Source organism: Vulpes lagopus, chromosome 10 (assembly GCF_018345385.1).
Source record: "Vulpes lagopus strain Blue_001 chromosome 10, ASM1834538v1, whole genome shotgun sequence".
NCBI classification, from domain to species: domain Eukaryota; kingdom Metazoa; phylum Chordata; class Mammalia; order Carnivora; family Canidae; genus Vulpes; species Vulpes lagopus.
Window position 1 is genome coordinate 69,009,354 of NC_054833.1, and position 20,805 is coordinate 69,030,158.

At 38.9% G+C, this 20,805-nt stretch overlaps 1 protein-coding gene across 2 annotated transcripts in view; it reads left to right on the forward strand.

Moving 5' to 3' along the window:
• Window positions 1-747: 747 nt before the first annotated feature.
• Window positions 748-20,805, forward strand: part of DHRS7B (dehydrogenase/reductase 7B) — a 56,283-nt gene continuing 36,225 nt past the window's right edge. The window contains exons 1-2 of one of the 2 annotated variants that reach the window (XM_041772637.1): window positions 772-803; window positions 1,432-1,555. Coding sequence is in view for 1 of the 2 variants with exons in the window: in XM_041772635.1 (XP_041628569.1) it covers window positions 784-803 (20 nt within the window). In the remaining variant the exon portion in view is untranslated. Of the gene's footprint in view, window positions 804-1,431; window positions 1,556-20,805 lie in introns of both variants that reach the window. The other variant, XM_041772635.1, reaches the window with a different exon arrangement.

The following is a 20,805-nucleotide window of genomic DNA, read 5'->3' on the forward strand; positions in this document are numbered from 1 at the left end:
AACCACTCAGATACTTTAAAAAATGTACTTGCAAGAATTACTTATATATTCGGAATCAATTCACTTTCAGACGTATGTGTTGCAAAGATCTTCTCCGCTCTATTCCTTGCATGGTACTCTCTTCTGTCTTCCAGCCTTTCTCTTTAGGGTTGGTACTTTTTGTGTCCTGCTAAATAAAGTACTTCCCCATCCCATGGTCACAATATCGTGCTGCTATTTTCCAGACTTATACCTTTCACATTTAGGTGTACTTTTGAATGGAGTTTTTTTTTTTTTTTTTTGTATGAGGTGGGAGTCTAGGCTCATTACCCAACACCACCCCCATCAGGAGTCAACTGATCTAGCACTATTTACTGAAAACAAATTTCCCATTGCTTTATGGTGGCTCCTTTGTTGGGGGGGGGGATGTGACTACATGCTCGTGGGTTTGTTTCTAGCCCTATCTTCTTTTCCATTGACCTCTTTATTCTTTATAGTTTATAAGAAGTCTTGGTAACGGTGCACACATCCTGTAGTGGGCCGGTCACTTCACTCCACCTCAACACAGCACCGAGAGGGTGCGCGAAACCCAAACCACGACCTTCCGACTTTGCCTCCCAGAGCTGGAAGGAAGGCACTCAGGTAGGAGTCGGCCTTTCACACTTCAGACGCCCGCTCACCTTACCGGCACCTGCAGGGACGCACGCCCGACACGCATGCGCAGCCCGAGGGCCGGGATTGGACGGAGCCGCGCGAGCGAAGTCTCGCGTCACTTCCGAGGCGGGAGGATGAAGTTGATTGACCATGGTCCCTGGGGCGACCAGGTAAGGGCCGGGGAGGAAGCGACCTAGGGGGCGAGGGGCGGAGGGACCGGCCCGGAGCTGAGGCGCGCGGGTGGATCCCGACTCGAGTGCATCCTTGGCCCAGGCGGAGGGAGGGAAGCGGCTGTGGAGGCCGAACGGAGGCTGCGGACCCCGAGGGGCACGCCGCGTCCCGGGGCCGGCCTCTGGGAAGCTCTAAGGGAAGGCTCCGCTGCGGCACGGACCCTGGAGCCTTGCCTCTGGCGCATTCTCTTCGGGCGGCCCCCTGCCACCCCGGCAGGGACCTGTCCCTACCCCCCGCCCGCTCCCTCGGACCCGGGTGTCCTCCAGCCTCGAGCGCTGGGGGCTGCTGGCGACGGAGCCTGGCGTTAGAGACCTGGGATTAGGCAGGGAGCTGCTGCTTGTCCCAAGGCTGGGGAGAGTATTGACCTTTGAGCACCCGCAGGAGTGGGGCTCTTCTAGAGAGCGTACTCCAGCCCTTGATCCGCCGCTTCCTGCCTGTGCGACTCTGGGCAAATGTCTGAAACACTTGGCGCCTGGGTACTCCGTAGTAATTTTGTGTGGTTGTGAAAAGTAAATGAGATTACCTGTAGAATGCCTAAGGTAACGATGCTTTTTTGTTTCTCCTGAGGCTTATGATGGGAAGGAGCAGAGATGGGAGGAAGGACCAGGATTGGGCCTTGATCAGGGGTCACCAGTGAGCTGCTTCTTGCTGGGATCTTCTGGGATGACGTTTTAGTGTCCGCAAAGACAAGGTGGTGAGGCTTCTAGTTTTTTGTTTTTTGTTTTTTTTTAATTTATTCATGATAGAGAGAGAGGCAGAGACACAGGCAGAGGGAGAAGCAGGCTCCATGCAGGGAGCCCGACGCGGGACTCGATCCCGGGTCTCTAGGACCACGCCCTGGGCCGAAGGCCCCCGCTAAAACCACAGAGCCACCCAGGGATCCCCAAGGCCTCCAGATTAAGAGTTGACTTGTAGTCTATGCAGTCCCAATAGGGCTCGTTTTAAAAGGAGGCATTATAAAAATGGATATGCATACATTATTTTTTGCTGAATTAACCTTTTCTCCAGGAAACAGAAGACCACGTAATTTGTTCTCTTATTTTCCTTTGCAACATTTGAAGCTTCTTTAGGATCATTCTTTTTATTGCTGGGTGGAGGGTTTCTTTTATTGTAGAAAACACAGACTTTGAAAAAAAAAACCACATTTATACCATTGGAAAGGATCTTTTTTATACATTTTTTTCTGGATTGTAGATTGGTTAGGGATTTGGTAGAAACACTAAAACAGTACTTACCATGTATTAATTTTATGGCATAAACTGAGCCATTTGCCCAAGAGGGAAGTACTATTTTTTTTTTTTTTTTTAAGGATTTAGTTACTTAGAGAGAGAGCACACACATGCACTCAGGGAGAGGAGCAAAGGGAGAGTGAGACAAAGAATCTAAAGCAGACTCCTCACTGAGCTTGGAGCCTGACACGGGGCCATATCTCACAACCCTGAGATCATGATCCCAGCCAAAATCAAGAGTGATGCTTAGCTGACTGAACCACCCTGGTGCCTGGGGAAGTACTATTTTAGTTCAATTTTTATAGATGAAGAAATTGAGGCTTAGGGAAGTTGAATGATGTGTCTAGATTTAGAGAATCTAAGGACAGAAACAATGTTAAAGGGGGCTATCTTGGGGAATGTAGAATACACCAGGAAAGGAGAAAGATTACCCTCCGATGCTGGGGAACACTGGAATGAAGGAACGTTTTATCATTAAGGCATGGAGTTTCTTACTGGGATGGGAGGGCACTTATCTTAAAGGTAAAAGCCTGTTGTTTTATCTGCACATCCTGGGCCAAGATCAGCATAGTTGGACTGAGGTCATCTAGGTGTTGAAGCCCATGTCTGGAACCCTGCTGCCCTGCAGTAATGGATTTATGATGTACTTTGCTTTGAAAGAATCTGACACTATACAAGAGTGTGCAACCCTCATAAATGCATGATCACTTCACATCCAAAAAGATTCTTGGCTTTATGAACAGACCTATTTGAGGATTCTTTTATTTTAATTTGTATTTAATTTTTTTTTTAATTTTAATCCCAGCATAGTTAACCCAATGTTATATGAGCTTCAGGTTACAATATAGTGATTTTTTAAAAAAGATTTTATTTATTCATGAAATACACAGAGAGAGAGAGGCAGAGACACAGGCAGAGGGAGGAGCAGGCTCCATGCAGGGAGCCCGATGTGGGGCTCTATCCTGGGCCCCCAGGATCACGCCCTGGGCTGAAGGCAGACGTTCAACCATTGAGCCATTCGGGCTGCCCACAATATTAGTGATTTAGCAGTTCTGTATGTTACTTGGTGCTCATCAAGATAACTGTATTCTTAATCCCCTTCACCTATTTTACCCAACCCCCCACATCTCCCCTCTGGTAACCATCAGTTTTTTTCTCTATGGTTGAGTCCTTTTTTTTGGTTTGTCTCTCTCTCTTTTTCTTTATTTTGGTTCTTAAATTACAAATGAGTGAAAACATACCATAGTTGTCTTTCTCTGACTTATTTTGCTTAGCGTTATACTCTAGCTCCATCCATGTTGTTGCAAATGGCAAGATTTCATTTATGACTGAATTGTGTGTACATATATATATATGTACACACAATGAACTGTATATATACACAATATGCATACTATACAATATATGTATATATACACATACAGTGTATATGTGTACAATATGCATATATACACAGACTACAATATACATGTTATGTATTATATATATAGACAAAATATATATTGTGTGTGTGAGTATGATATATACAATCCATTGTATATGTTTCTTTATTCATTCATCTGTTGGTGGATACTTGATCTGCTTTCATAATTTGACTCTTGTAAATAATACTGGGGTAAACACTGGGGTGCATATATCCTTTCCAATTAGTGTTTTTGTATTCATTGAGTAAATACCCAGTAATGTGATTACTGGATCATAGAGTAGTTCTGTTTTTCATTTTTTGAGTAACTTCTATACTGTTTTCCATAGTGGCTGCACCAGTTTGCATTCCCACCAACAGTGCAAGATGGTTGCTTTTTCTTCACATCCTTGTCAACACTTGTATCTTATATTTTTGGTTTTAGCCATTCTGACAGGTGTGAGGTGGTATCTCATTGAAGTTTTTGATTTCCATTTCCCTGATGATGAGTGATGCTGAGCATCTTTTCACGTGTCTGTTGGCCATCTGTATGTCTTTTGAAAATGTCTGTTCATGTCTTCTGCCCACTTTTTAATTTGGGTTATGTATTTTTTGGTTTAATAAGTTCTTTCTATATTTTGGGTACTAACTTTTTTTTTTTAAGATTTTATTTATTTATTCATGAGACACACAGAGAGAGAGAGGCAGAGACATAGGCAGAAGGAGAAGCAGGCTCCCTGCGGAGAACGTGATGCGGAACTCGATTCCAGACCCTGGGATCACATCCTGAGCCAAAGGCAGAGTCTCAACCACTGAGCCACCCAGGCAGTCCTGGATACTAACTTTTTATTGGATATGTCATTTGCAAATACCTTCTCCCATTTATTAGGTTGTCTCCTAGTTTTGTTGATTGCTTCCTTCACTTTGCAGAAGATTTTTATTTTATTTTATTTTTTAAAAGATTTTATTTATTTATTCATAGACACACAGGGAAAGGCAGAGACACAGGCAGAGGGAGAGGGAGAAGTAGGCTCCATGCAGGGAGCCCGGTGTGGGACTGGATCCCGTGTCTCCTCGATCACACCCCAGGCTGCAGACGGCACCAAACCGCTGCACTACTGGGGCTGCCCGAAGATTTTTATTTTGATGTAGTTCCAATAGTTTATTTTTGCTTTTGTTTCCCTTGCTTTAGAAGACATAACTTGAAAGAAGTTGCTATGGCCGATGTGAATGAAATTACTGCTTGCCTGTGCTCTCTTCAGTATTCTTTGAGATAATACAGTCATAGTATACTTAAAATATTTTATTCACATTTGAAACTATGTTTGTATAAATGGAGCTGTGTTTGTGTTCTAGTCAAGAGCATGGAATGTGCCTTCCCTAACATACATTCCTCTTTTTCTCCATAATAATAATAGTTAACATTCAATGAGTGTAATGTGCCAGACTTAATGCTAAGCATTTTATTGGATTATTCAATTCTCACAATAACTCTGTGAAGTAGGAATAGTTATCTTTATTTATAAGAAAGAAATGGGCTCAGAGATGGTAAGAAATTTATCCAAAGGCACAGAACTAGTAAGGACAGAGCCAATTCTATGTCCTCCAAAAGCTAGTGCTTGGGCAGCCCGGGTGGCTCAATGGTTTAATGCCACCTTCAGCCCAGGGTGTGATCCTGGAGACCCTGGATCGAGTCCCACATTGGGCTCCCTGCATGGGACCTACCTCTCCCTCTGCCTGTGTCTCTGCCTCCCTCTCTCTAATAAATAAAATCTTAAAAAAAAAAAAAAAAAAAGCTAGTGCTTATCTATGTATTTCATTCATTCCTTCATTTAGCAGATATTTATTGAACACATCTACTCTACCAGCAGTGTGCTAGGTGTTGGGAATATAGTAATTGCCAAAACTGACATATTCCCTATTGTCAGGTTGTTTATAAGTCTAATAGTGGAGCTAGAGAATTATAAACTAAATATTAATTTTGATTATGGCACATGTTATGGAGGACAGTAGAGGGAGCTATGAGAATGATAATGGGACCATTTGGTAGAGGGAGGGAGTGAAGAAGGCTCTGCTGAGGAAATATTTAGCTGAGACCTAAAAAGGACTGAGTTGGAGTTAAATTGGGCAAAGAGAAGGGTAAAGAACTACCAGGGGGAAGTAGGGGCATGTGTGAAGCCTGGAGAATAGGAGGAGGTTGTGTTTTATAGTTACTGAAAGTCCTGTGTGGCCAAGGGTTGGGGAATGTCGCCCAAGTCTAACACAAAATGTAGGTAGGGATCTTATCCAAAGAGCAGTATTGCTCCCCCGTCTTGGATTATTTGCTTCTCAGAATTTATAATCAACTCCCACACACCATATCTATTTTCTAGCTCTGATTGGAGTCCTGCCTCCTTCAAACATGTGGTTGGTTAGACCTCTGGTTGCCCACAGGATGGAGGCTGGGGATAAGGGAAGTGATAAATACCTAAAGGAGAGACTTAATTGGCATTGATGATTTGTACTACAAAGATAAATAGGCACTGAGTGCCAATATTTTGTTCCATCATATTGTCTCTGGTTTGCAAAATGCTTTAACAAACATTTTATAGCCCCACTATAGTCCACACCCTATGTTAGCCACCTAGGATGCACCTAGGATGCATAGGGACATTCTTCTCCTTCACCATGCATTAATTTAGTTAATGTTTTATTTGCCTTCTATTTAGTATTGCAGGGTGTTTTTGTTTTTGTTTTTTAAGATTTTATTTATTTATTTGAGAGAAAGAACATGAGCAGGGGGAGTAGCAGAGGGAGGAGCAGAGTGATAGGGATGAGCAGACTCCAGGCTGAGCATGGAGCCTGACTTGGACTAGATCCCACCACTCTGATGTCGTGACCTGAAGCGAAATCAAGAGTTGGGCACCTGACCAACTTAGCCACCCAGGTGCTCCTAAGATGCTGCAGTTGCTTTATCAACATTATTCTTCAACATATATTTATTTAGCATTTATTATATGGTAGGTGCTGGCTAGGGATACAGCATGAGCAGATAGTCATGGTTTCAGTCCTTGTGGAGCTTAAGCTCCCATTTGGGGCTGGAGGGCAGAGAGGGAGGGAGAGAGGGAGATGAGGTTGAAGAGGTAGGCTGGGATCAGACCATGCAGGCCTCATAGGTCACGCCAAGGATTTAAGGCTTATCCTAAGAATGGTGGGAAGCCATTGAAGAATTTCAGGCATGAGAGTAGCATCAGCAGGTCTATATTATTAAAAGATCACTTTGGCTCCTCAATGGAGGCAAAAGTCAATGGATTTGAGAGCTATTTAGGAGGTAGGATCAATAGAGCTTGGTAATATATTCACTTTGGGGTGAGAAGGGAGAGGGATGTGGTAGGGCCAATTCGTCATTTTCTGGCTTGTGCTTCTGTGTTAGGAAATTCTGGAGGAAGAACATGAGTTCAGTTTTGAAAAAGATGTCTTTGAAATCCAAGTGGAAGTGTCACAAAGGGAATAGTATAGAAGGATCTGGTACTCAGATAACAGTAATGGGCTAAGTCCCTTAAAAAACCCTTGTCAGGGTGGGATTTTTTTTTTTTTTTTCTTCTTATCCTGAGGGAGCCATCAAGGTCTGGCTTGACAGTGAGGTAGCCCAGCAGGGAGTTGAATTTCTCCACATTTATGTTGGGGAAAAGTTAAGATCTGCTCACCTAAGAAATGCTCTTCACAAATGTGGAATGAAAGAAACTAGTTCTATTATTGAATAAGCATTAAACCAGACTGAAATACATCACAAATAATCGGCTATTGAGATTACAAAAACAAAAAAAGAGGTTTTACCATTTACAGTCCATTACATACAGTCTCAAGATTGATGGTAATTTGTAAGAAGACTTGACAGCACCTTTTGATGTACATGCTTTCATTGTTCCTCCTAAATACAAATGGTAATTGGGGTGGCCACCTGTACTAGTTAATTGCCTTTATCTGAAGGAAAAGTAAAACCTCTCCATTCTCTGTGCAAGTAATGAGGTGTGTAGGCTAAACTCCTACAGCGACTGGGAGTGGGGGGCTGGCTTCCTTGATATTTACATTTAAGATGGCATTTACATTAAGATGGCATTTAAGATGGCATCTAGGACCTTTAGAAAAATACTCCTGAGTTCTGCAGCTAACTTATTTAACCTTTAAAAAGATTTGCATATATATCAAAGATAGAGAGGAAAGTTTTATAAATACTAGATTATTCAAAGAAATGCTTTAAGAAAAAGGAGGGAGGGAAAAACAGTCTCTTTCCTTCCCTTTTGGCAACAGGGAAAAGTCAATTTTTAAAATTTACTTATATTTACGGTACAGTAAAATGTTGGGGAGGAGCACACACAGAATGGGGATTATTCTGAAGATAGTCATCTTCAGAACATCATGGAAGTTAGTTCCATGTAGTTTTGCATAGTTAGAATGCCCTCAAATGGTCAAATCTAGCCTATAATTTCTTTCTTTCTTTTTTTTTTTTTCCATAATTTCTTGTACATTGATTTATTTTATTTATTTATTTATTTATTTTTTTTTTTTAAGAATTTTATTTTATTTATGATAGTCACAGAGAGAGAGAGAGAGGCAGAGACACAGGCAGAGGGAGGAGAAGCAGGCTCCATGCACCGGGAGCCCGACGTGGGATTCGATCCCGGGTCTCCAGGATCGCGCCCTGGGCCAAAGGCAGGCGCCAAACCGCTGCGCCACCCAGGGATCCCTTGTACATTGATTTAAAGAAAAATGTAGATCTGGGTCCTGCCAGTAGTTTCCAGCCAAAACTCTTTTCTCTTGTAGTTAACCCTTCCAGGGCTTGTCTTATCCTTCTTAATGTCAGTACTGTCATTTCTTAGTCTACCAGGTGTTAAAAAGCAAAATTCAAATAAGTAAAATTTAAAGATTTTATTAGCTTTATTCAGTGAATCATGAATCAGGCAACATCCCATTTAGTAGACAGGAAGGAGCTCCAAGGAACTGTACACAGTGAAAGCCTTTTATAAGTATAAGAGTGGAACAAGAAAGTTATGCTAGCAAAAAGAGGATTGATTTTTGGCAAGTTCACTTTCGTTTAGGGGATGACAGGGGTCTATCAGACAGATTACCTCACTAATGCTGATTAGTGATTCCTGATTGACTGGTTTAAGATTCCACTTCTGGCAGAGTCTGAAACTGTAATTAAGCTAAGACTTGATTCAGTGATGTGGGGCTTAGCATATGTGACTGTTTTGGGTCTACTGTCCTGTTTTTAACCCCAGTTATACACATATGAAACCTTTTTTTGCCAGGTAATGTTAAGATTTTTTTTTTTAAGATTTTATTTATTTGAGAGAGGGAGAGTGAGCAAGAGAGAGAGCACAAGCAGGGGGTGAGGCAGAGAGAGAGGGAGAAGCAGGCTCCCCACTGAACAGGGAGCCCTACATAGGACTTGGGGACCATGATCTGAGTCAAAGGCAGACCCTTAACCGACTGAGCCACCCAGGCGCCCCATGTTAAGATTTTAATGCAGAAATGAACTCTCCATTAATCTATTCTGGAAAGCTATAAACATGAGGATGGAAATTGAGATTGAATGGCATGTAAATTTAGCTTGAAAGCTTCTTGCCACCCACCAAAATAGGAAATTGAGTAAATTCGTTTACATTGTGCCTGAGCTCTCCCTCCCATCTCCTTAAGTTTATGGTAACTTGAGACTCGTCTACTCATCTACTTTGTAGAGGGAGAGATCTGCTGATAGCAGCTGAATTAATGGAACATTGCTTACCAGTAGTTTGAACTTGTTTGCTGTAGTTAGAGCTTTACTTCATTAAGTAAGGTCATGTTTGTACTAGGAACACTAAGTTTTGAAGGGAGATGTAAGATTTTCCAAGTCTATGTGAGTAGTACTTAGCAGCTGTTAAATTGGAGAGTGTATTAGGAAACTACTATTGCTTCAAAATTCTCTGGGAGTGTGGTATTATAGTCCAGATAGGCCTAAAACATTAGCTAAATAGAATCAAGGAAATTGTACTGAGTTCCTGTTAAGCGATTAGCTTGTTTACATTCACTTCTTGCATAAAAGCCTTTGTATTTTGTTTGGGTGATTGCAGCTGAATATGGGGATCTATTCATCTCCTAGACAGTATTAAAATTCTTCCTGTTTAAAGCTCCAACTAAAGGATTACGAATATTGTTTACCCCCTATTTGATGCGCTTAACAGTTAATATGGACTTTAGAGTCTAAATACCTGGTTCAAATCTCTATTCTGCTGTTTGCTAGCTATGTGACTTCAAGTGCTTTTCTCATTTAGCAAATGGAAATAACTATCATACCTACCTCATAGGATTGCTATGAGGATGAAATGAGATCATTGGTATGGAGTATGTAGTCCAGTATGTTGCAAACACTAAAAAAAAAGTTAGTAATTGTTATTAATATTTTTCTTTACACAATAGCCATATATGGTAACAAGCTAAAAGTTACTTTTTTAAAGTGTAATTTGGACATTTGTGTAATATTATTGTTTTACTCCATTAAAGTTGTCATGTGTATTAGAAAGGGTCACAGAATAGGTAAAAGATTAATTATATTAGAAACAAATATACGTCTGGTTTGAGGAGTTGGGACATCTAGTAATTTCTACCACATTTTCCAGGGATTGAAGGATTGTGACATTCTATCTTGTAGCCTTCTATAATATATAACAAGTATCTGAAAGCAGCACTGTTCCTCTTTTCCTGTTAGTTGCCTGGTCTTTACAAAGGGTAAGCTTTTTTCTCTTTTGACCTGGAGATTTAGAAATTGTGACAAATAGTAGTTCTTACATACTGTGCATGCACCTCCCAAGGGCCTGATCCAGTAGGTTGCACAAAAGCGTTACAGTTTTTGCTCTCCGCTGACTCTTTGGGATAGTGATTGGGGCCTGAAGTTCCAGCTCCTGAAAATTAGGAATAAGAGTACCTTGAGGGAGCCCAGGGCGCTATCGGTATTCAGTTTGCTTATTTCATGTATGCTGTCCATTTGTTTATTATTCATTGAACAATATTTATTGAACATACACTTTGTGTCTGGCACAGGAAACATAGAAAATTGAGAGGCTTAGGCTACCAGAGGGAGTCCACATGTGGACAGAGCAAGTACAACCAGGTATCCCAAGGACTCTGGCATGAGGAACCAGACATTTCTGAGCTTTCTTGATCTGATTTTCAGGTTGAGAAACACTCACATGAGGTAAATATGTAACAGCAGAGGATCCTTCTAGCAGCTGGAGTAAGTAATTCCAATGGACCCCACTCATCACTTTATAATATATGAGGAATTGTTACCTCTTTATCTCTTAATTGTCTTGAGATATGTATAGGATGAGGATTATTTCCTTATTTTATAGGTAGGGAAGCTGGGGTCCAACGTGGAAAATAAGTTCCATTGTAGAATAGGAAGTAAATGGTGGCAACATTGCTCCATCATGTAGTAGTTACAGTGATTTGCATTTCATTTTTAATGCTGGACTGCCTCTGTTTAAGGAATCTAGACTTATGAAGATCCAGATATACTACTTCAGTCAGGTTTAAGAGGTGAATATTTGCATTGTAGAAGAATTTTCTAGCAAAGGTAGGTAATCTAACTTGTGGTGTCCAGATGGACTTCAGGGGATTTGTGGATTCCCTTCAAAATATTTATTTATTTATTTATTTATTTGAGACACACAGAGAGAGAGGAAGAGACTTAGGCAGAGGGAGGAGCAGGCTCTCTGCAGGGAAACTGATGTGGACTCAATCCCAGGACCCTGGGATCATGACCTGAGCTGAAGGCAGATACTCAACTACTGAGCCACCCAGGTGTCCCATGTTATACATATTTTGCAGATAAGGAAACTGACTGAAGTAGTAACTTGTCTAGAGATATTTACCAAGTTAGTCTGATTATTGGTATTTGTTTGTTTGTTTGTTTTTGATTATTGGTATTTGAACCTAGGTCTCCCTGGTTCCAAAGACAGTTTGCTATATCATATAAATAATTTGAAATTATCATCATACCTATCACTTATATCTCAATAGAAAACTTGACCTTAGGTAAAAACCAAGAGAAATTATTTATTGGAAAAAAAAACCCGCTGAATTTTAAGAAACAAAATTTGGTTCTGAATTGTATCAGAAGAAAAGTGTGGTTGGACAACTATAGCAACTGACACTAGGCCAGGGATACTGGATAAAGTGAGGAAATGTGAATTCTTACAACAAGAAGCAAATTTCACAGTGATGTAGTATTGTTTTTTCCTCCTGTAAACTTGAAGTTAAAATTAAATTTCTTTTTTTCCCTCAACATTTTATTTTATTTTTTTTAAAGATTTTATTTATTTATTCATGAGACACACACACACACACACACACACACACACACACACACAGAGGCAGAGGGAGAAGCAGGCTCCATGCAGGGAGCCCGATGTGGGACTCGATCCCGGGTCTCCAGGATCAGGCCCTGGGCTGAAGGCAGCGCTAAACTGCTGAGCCACCCGGGCTGCCCTCCCTCAACATTTTAAATTTAACTTGGCCACATACCATATCTTATAAGCCATATTTTCTGAAAGTTTGATTACGAAGACAGGATTATTTGAGAGACATAATTTCCATTTGAAATTATCTTCAGTTTTAATTTCTAGGGGTAGAAAAAATTTCATTAAGTTCTTGGGATGGGGTGGGAAGACTTCTAGTATGGTAAAGAGGTTGCAAATTTCCCAAAAAAACCAACTATAAAACAGGACAAAATTCTCAAAAACAACAATTTCAGAGGTCTGGAAATTGACCAAAGACACACAACCATCTGAGAAGCATTTATTCATGAAAAAGCATTGAACATTAGGTGAGACCAATGGGAATCTGTGGTGGTCTTGTTTGGGCTGCTCCCATCCCATTCCCTCAGCTCAGTTAGTGCAGTAGTTCAACTGGGTGACCAGCTGTCTCATTGTCTGAGGGGGCTAACTATGTGGAATAGAGAGAAAACAAAAAACCATGCCCAGCAGCTTTGTCAGTAAAGCTAGTAGTCTTGTTGGGAAGTTAGTAGGGAAGACCAGCAGCTTTCTAGTCTTAGATGGTTGCCCTGGTTGGGCAAGCAGTAGACCAGTAGAACTACCTAGAAATTTGACAGGTCCTATAAGTGAGACAGCCATAGATAGGCTTGATAAACCCCCACATATCCTGGATGACTGGAAAGCTACATGTTTGAGCATAGTTTACTAGAGAAGGGCCCAAGCTATCCACATATCCTTAGATGACAGTGTGCAAATACAGAGGAGTTAGGAGAAAGCTTGATGAAAAGTAAAAGCTGAGGAAGACTTGAAAATTGCTTGAACTTTGAATGTACTTCCCATACCACACATAGATTCATCTGTAAAGGATAGGAGCTGTACTTGTCTGAGGTGCTTGGGCATAAACACTGACATATAATGGTTGACCATTAAGATATTCAGATACAGAGTTTATCACCAATAGAAATCTAAGCATAAAAATAATAAAAAAAAAAAGCAGAGACATCAATGGCTACACACTGTGGGTGAAACAAAATCAATACATAGGTTTAGTAGAGACAAGTTATTAAACAAATTTTAAAAGTCAGCTACTCTGCCAGTCTCCAGAGGGGAAAATGAGAATCTGGAGTTGCTACAATGTAATATCTAAAATAACCAGCTTTCAATAAAAAATTTATAAGCCATGTTGAAGAAATAGGAAAGTGTGATTCATACCTAGGGGAAAATAGCAAAAAGAACAAAGGTTCAAGACAGAGTATTAGAGCCTCAGAAATCTGTGGGATAATATCAGGTATACTATCATTTGGGAGTCTCAGGAGAAGAGAGAATAGGGCAGAAAAAGTATTTAAAGAAATAATATCCCCAAATCCCCAATCTTGATAAAGAATATTGTATTAGTTTCCTATTGCTGCTATAATAAATTACCACAAATGAAATAGCTTAAAACTCCATACATTTATTATCTTATAGTTCTGGAGGTCAGAAGTCCTAAAATCAAGGTGTCAGCAAGGTTGTATTCCTGCTGGAAGCTCTAGAGGGAATCTGTTTACCTGCCTTTTCCAGCTTCTGTAACATTCATAACTCAGGGTCCCTTCCTCATATTACTCTAACCTCTACTCCTATTGTCACATCTACTCAACCCTCTTGCCTCCCTCTTATGAGGACTCTTGTGATTGTATTGGGTCTGCCCAGATAATTCAGGATAATCTTCCCATCTTGAGGGCAGTCCCGGTGGCGCAGCGGTTTAGCGTCGCCTGCAGCCCTGGGTGTGATCCTGGAGACCCAGGATCAAGTCCCACATCGGGCTTCCTGCATGGAGCCTGCTTCTCCCTCTGCCTGTGTCTCTGTCTCTCTCTTCGCTCTCTCTGAATGAATAAATAAATAAATCTTAAAAAACAAAACAAAAAACTTCCCATCTTGAGATCCTTAACTAATCACATTTGTAAAGTTTCTTTTACCATATAAATAAGATAATACACTCATAGGTTCAAGGGATTAGGATGTGGACATCTTTGGGGAATTTTACTTAGGCTACCCATAAACATCAATATATATCTATAGCTATAGCTATTTCCAGGAAACTCAGTGAACCCCAAGTAGGTTAAACACAAAGATTCACACCTAGATACATCACAGGAAAACTGTTGAAAGCCAAAGATAAGACTGAGAAATAATAAGAAAAAAATTACTCATCACATACAAGGAACAACCATATGATTTATGGCTTAACTTCTAATCTTAAAGAATGATGTTTGAGCTTCTGGCTTATTTAGCATGTAAGGAGCTTAGAAGTTTCCTTTACATCCTAACAAGTAAAGAGCTGAACAAATGGAAAAATCAACCAGCTTTTTAGATCCATCAGAGTCATGAGATCATAGAGCAAACAGTTGCCATCAAAGTTGGCAAGACAGGTGGATAGAGAGAATGACGTTAATTGGAGCAGTACTCCTACAGGAAAACCTGAACTGTAATCAACAAATCGCTGGAGGCTCCATATGGACAAGTCTGAGAGTTAAAATCTGGAGGGACCCAGTCTCAGGGAGGCCCCACAGTTTCATGAGTTTTGACTCCAGGAGCTCTACCAAGACCTTGCAATAAATATTAGAGAAAACTTCCCTTGTGCTTCTGGTATGGGGAGGGAAAAGCAACTGATTTGAAATATGTCAGATCATTCTGTTCTTAACAAGACCTGCCCTCAGGAGAAACTATTTTATCCAAGGAATTTAGGGAAAGGAAAATACTCAACTCCAGTTTCCTCTAGTCATCCTGTCTTGTCCTATCTAAGGAGGGGAATAAAACCCTGAGAGTCACTGATGAAGTTCACAGTTCAGGAGATAAGCTCACCAAAAGACTATATCTGCATCTCTCAAGCCCTATTTACTATAGTTCTTTTTAACCAGTACACCATTTCTGCCTTTCAACAAAACACTATAAGGCATACCAAAAGACAACATAGTCTGAAGAGACTGAACAGCATTAGAACCAGTGTCAGATGTGGCAGGAGAGTTGGAATTAACAGTCTGAGAACTTGAAAACTATGATTAAAATGCTAAAGACTTCAAAGAACAAAAAACAGACAACATGCAAGAACAGATGGATTATATAAGCAGAGAGATAGAAAATCTAGGAAAGAATAAAAAAGTACTAGAGATAGAAAACACTAAGAGAAATGAATATCTTTGATGGGCATGGCTGAGGAAAGAATCTCTGAGCTTGAGCATATGACAATAGGAACTTTCAAAACTGAAAAGCAAAAAGGCAGAAAAATATATATAAAAACTGAAACAGGGATCCCTGGGTGGCACAGCGGTTTAGCGCCTGCCTTTGGCCCAGGGCGCGATCCTGGAGACCCGGGATCGAATCCCACGTCGGGCTCCCAGTGCATGGAGCCTGCTTCTTCCTCTGCCTGTGTCTCTGCCTCTCTCTCTCTCTCTCTCTCTGTGACTATCATAAAACAAAAAAACAAAACAAAACAAAACAAAAAACAAAAAAACCCTGAAACAACTACAAAAGATGTAACATGCATAATGGGAATACCATAAGGAAAAGGAAAAAAATTAGAAGCAATATTTGAAGTAATCATGATAGAGAATATCCCCAAATTAATCTGAGACACCAAATCACAGATCCAAGAAGCTCAGAGAACATCAAGTAAGGTAATACCAAGAAAACCTCACAACCCCTAGGCATACTATTGTTAAACTTCAGAAAATCAAAGATAAGAAATCTTAGAAGAAGTAAAAAAACAAAAACAAACAAACACAAAAAATTTAAAAAGCAAATTTACCATAGAGGAACAAAGATAAGAAATACATCTGATTTCTCCTCAGAAGTTGTGCAGACAAAAACAGAATGCTATGAAATTTCTGAAGTATTAGGAGAAAAAAGCCTAGAATTTGGAAAAAAAATTTTTTTTTTTACTTTTTATTTTTTAAGTAATCTCTACTTAAGCAAGCAAACATGGGCCTTGAGCTCACAGCCCTGAGATCAAGAGTCACATGCTCCACTGACTGAGCCAGCCAGGCACCCCAAAAAGCCTACAATTCTATACCTTGGGAAGTTATCTTTCAAAAGCGAAGGGGAAATAAACTCTTCAGATGAAAATTGAGGAAATTTGTTGCCAGTAGACTTGCCTTGCATGAAATGATAAAATAAGTTCTTCAGAGAAGGAAAATGGTATAGGTCGGAAACTCAGATCTATATCAAAGAAGGAAGAGTATTGGTGAAAGTAATTATTTTTTCCTATGCTTAATTGGCCTAACAGGTAATAGTTTGCTCAGAATAATAATGGGAAACATGTATCAATTTGTGTGTGTGGGGAGGGGAGGGGGGGCATGTGCGTGTTTCTGTGTATATGCTTATGTATAAGTGAGATGAATGACAGTAATGATATAAGAGATGGAAGAAAGGAATTAGGAGTATCTTGTCACTTGCATTATCTGTGAAGTGTGACATAGTATTATCTGAAAGTGGGTTTGGATTAGTTATAAATATATACCACATTCTGTAAGGCAACCTCTAAAAATGTTTTTTAAAAAGTATAATTGATATTCTAAGAAAAAGAAAATGGAATCATATAAATGCTTAGTTAAAACTCCAAAAGGTAGAAAGAGTATGGAAGACAAAAATAGTAGCAAAGAATGATGAGAACAAAGAGAAAACAGCAACAAATAATGATCGATATTAATCTAACTATATCAATAATCACTGTAAAGGTCAAAGGTCTATATAAAGAAATTGTCAGAGTGGATCAAAAACAAGACCCCACAGAATGTTGTGTATAAGAAACCTATTTTAAATATAAAGATACATATACCTTTAAAAAAAAAGAGATAGAAAAAGATATATCATGCTAACACTAATGAAAAGACAGCAGTAGTACCTGTATTAATCTTAGAGAAGACTTCAGGATAAGGAAAGTGATCAGGAATAAAGAAGGGCATTACATAATGATAGAGTAAAAAATACTTCCAAAAGATGTAATGTTCCATAATGTGTATACATCAAACTACGGTGTGTCAAGGTACATGAGGCAAAAACTGATAGAACTACAAAGACAAATAGATGAATCCACTATTACAATTGGAGAATTTAATACCTCTCTATCAGAAATGGACATAATCCACCCACCAGAAAATCAGTAAGAACATATTTGAAGTTAACAGCACCATCAATCAATGGATAAAATTAACATCTATAGAACATTTCATCCAACAAGAGCAGATTAAAAATTGTTCTCAATTTCACATGAAACATTCAGCAAGATAGATCACATTCTGGACCATAAAACACAATTTAACAAACTTAAAATAATAGATATCATACATTGTCTGGTTTCAGTCTACATTGGAATTAAAGTAGGAGTCAGTAACAGAAAGATAGTTGGAAAATGCCCCATAATTCTTGGGAGATTAAACACACACTTCTAAAAACATGTGGGTCAAAAAAGAAATCTGAAATTTAAAAATATTTTGAACTAAGTGAAAAGAAAATCTATCAAAATATGTGGAATGTAGTCAAAACTGTGTTTGGAAATTTATTGCATTGAATGCATTTATTATAAAAGAAGAGAAATCCAAAATTAGTAATTTAAGCTTCTACCTTGGGAAAAAGAGCAAATTAAATCAAAAGTAAGCAGAATAATATGATAATTGGATAGAAATCAATGAAATTGATAATAGGAAATCAGTAAAGAAAATCAAAACCAAAAGTTGATTTTTTGAAGAAAGCAATAAAATTGATAAGCCTTACCAGGCTAACTAAGGGGGGAAAAAAGATATTGTTAATATCAAAAGAGAAAGAGAAGACATCACTACAGATCCTGAGACATGATATAAAAGAATTCTGTTAACAATTCTGTGCCCACAAATTTGATAACCTAGATGAAATTGACCAATTCTTTGAAAGACACAATCTGTCAAACTCATACAAGAGGAAATAGACAATCTGAATAGACCAATATCTATGAAAGAAATGTGATTGATAATTACTGTTCCAAAGTAGGAAACATCAGACCTGAATGACTTCAGTGGAGAATTCTGATAAACATTTAAATAAGAAATTATGCCAATTCATGGGATGCCTGGTGGCTCAGCGGTTGAGCATCTGCTTTTGACTCAGGGTGTGATCCCAGAGTAACGGCATCGAGTCCTGCATCGGGCTTTCTGCCTGCTTCTCCCTCTGCCTATGTCTCTGCTTCTCTCTCTGTGTCTCTCACAAATAAATAAAATCTTAAAAAAAAAATAATTATGCCAATTCTCTACAATCTCTTCCAAAAGATAGAAGCAGAGGGGATACTTCACAACTCACTCTGTGAGGCCAACATTACACTGATACTGAAACTGAACAAAGAGATTATAAGAAAATAAAACTATAGACCAATATTTCTTATGAACATATACAAAAATCCTCAACCAGATATTACCAAATTGAATCAAGCATTGTATAAAAAGAATTATATACACTATGGCCAAGTGGAATTTATCTCAGCATGTAAGGCTGGTTGGACATTCTAAAATCAATTAATGTAATCCATCACGTTAACATACTAAAGAAGAAAAATTATGTTACCATATCAATGGATATAGAAAAAGCATATGACAAAATCCAATACTCATTCATGATTAAAAACAACAACAACACAAAAATCAACTCTCAGCAAATGGGAATGGAAGAGAACACTTCCTCAACTCAACAAAGAACATTTACAATAAACCCACAACCACCATTAATGTACTTAATGGTGAGAAACTCAAAGCTTCCCTGCTGAGATCAGGAACAAAGCAATACTCTTCTCACCAGTGCTTTTCAACATAGTACTGGAAGTCCTAACTAATGCAGTAAGATAAAAAGAAATAGATTATACTATTTGAGAAAGAAGAAATAAATTGGTGTTTTTTCACAGATGACATAATTGTCTATGTGGAAAATCCAAAAGAATCAGCAAAAAACCTCCTGGAATTAATAAGCAATTATAGCTAGGTTACAAGATACAAATTCAATATATGAAAGTCAGTCACTTTCCTGTATACCAGCAATAAATAAGTGGAATTTGAAATTAAAGACTATCATTACTGGTAGCATCCTCCCTTACCCCCCAGCAAAAATGAAGTTCCTAAGTATAAGTCTAACAAAATACATACAAGATGTATATGAGGGAAACTACCAATAAAAGAACTAAATATATATTTCATGTTCATGGGTAGAATTAATATCATCAAGATACCAGTTCTTCTCAACTTGATCTTTGGATTCAACATAATCTTAATAAAAACCCTAGCTAGTTATTTTGTGGATATTAGCAAACTGATCCTAAAATTTATATGGAGAGGGAAAAGACCCAGAATAGCCAATGTGATGACTGAAAAAGAACAAAGTTGGAAGATGACACTATGCAACCTCAAGGCTGGCTATAAAGCTACAGTAATCAAGACAGTGTGGTATTGATGACAGAACAGACAAACAGATCAATGGAACAGAATAGAGAGCCAAGAAATAGACACATAATGCTATAGTCACTTGTTTGTTGACAGAGGAACAAAGACAATACAATGGAGCAAAGATAGTTTTTTCAACAAATGATGCTGGAACATTCACACCCAAAATATGAACCTAAACACAGATCTTATACCCTTCACAAAAATTAACTCAGACTAGGTCACAGACCCAAATGTAAAACACAAAGCTACAAAACTAAAATATAATGATGGAGAAAACCTCAATGATCTGAGGGGTAGTGATGACTTCTTAGATACCACACCAAAGACATGATCATGAAAGAAATTCTTGAGAAACCAGACTTCATTAAAATGAAAAACTTCTGCTCTGGGAAGACCAATGTCAATAAAAGGGGAAGACAAGCCACAGATTGGGAGAAAATATTTGTAGAAAACCTATCTAAAAAAAAAAAAAAGAAAGAAAACCTATCTGATCAAGAACTGTTGTCCAAAATAAACAAAGAACTCTTAATTTAAAACTCAGTAGTGAGGCACCTGGATGGCTCAGTGATTGAACATCTGCCTTTGGCTCAGGGCATGATCCCTGGGTCCTGGGATTGAGTCTACATCCAGTTTTCCCCAGGGAGCCTGCTTTTCCCTCTGCCTGTGTCTCTGCCTTTCTTTGTGCGTCTCATGAATAAATAAATAAAATCTTAAAAGAAAAACTCAATAGTAAGAAAATAAACAGCTCAAAATTTGAGCAAAAGAATAACAGACTCTTCTGCAAAAAAGATATGCAGATGGCAAGTAAACATGAAAAGATGTTCAACTTCATATGTCACTGGGAATGGCAAATTAAAACAACAATGAGATATTGATATATATACCTATTTGAATGGCCAACATCCAAAACTCTGACACCACCAATCCTGGCAAGTATATGTATCAAAAGGACCTCTCATTTATTGCTGGTAGGAATGCAAAAGGTCACAGCCACTTTGGAAGACAGTTTGGCAGTTTCTTACAAAATTAAACATACTCTTACTGTATGATCCAGCAATTGCACTCTTTGGAATTTACCCAAATAAATGGAAAACTTAAGTCCACACAAAAACCTGCAAACATATTTTTAGCATCTTTACTCGTAATTGCCACAACCAGCAAGCAACCAAGAGGCCCTTCAGTAGGGAAATAGGTGAATAAACTGTGGTACATCTAGGAATACTATATTTTTTTTGTGGTACAAAAGAATGTTATTCAATGTGAAAAGGAAATGAGCTATCAAACCATGAGGAGACATGGAGTAACCTTAAATGCATATTACTGAGTGAAAGAGGCCCCCGGAAAAGGTTGCATAATGTATG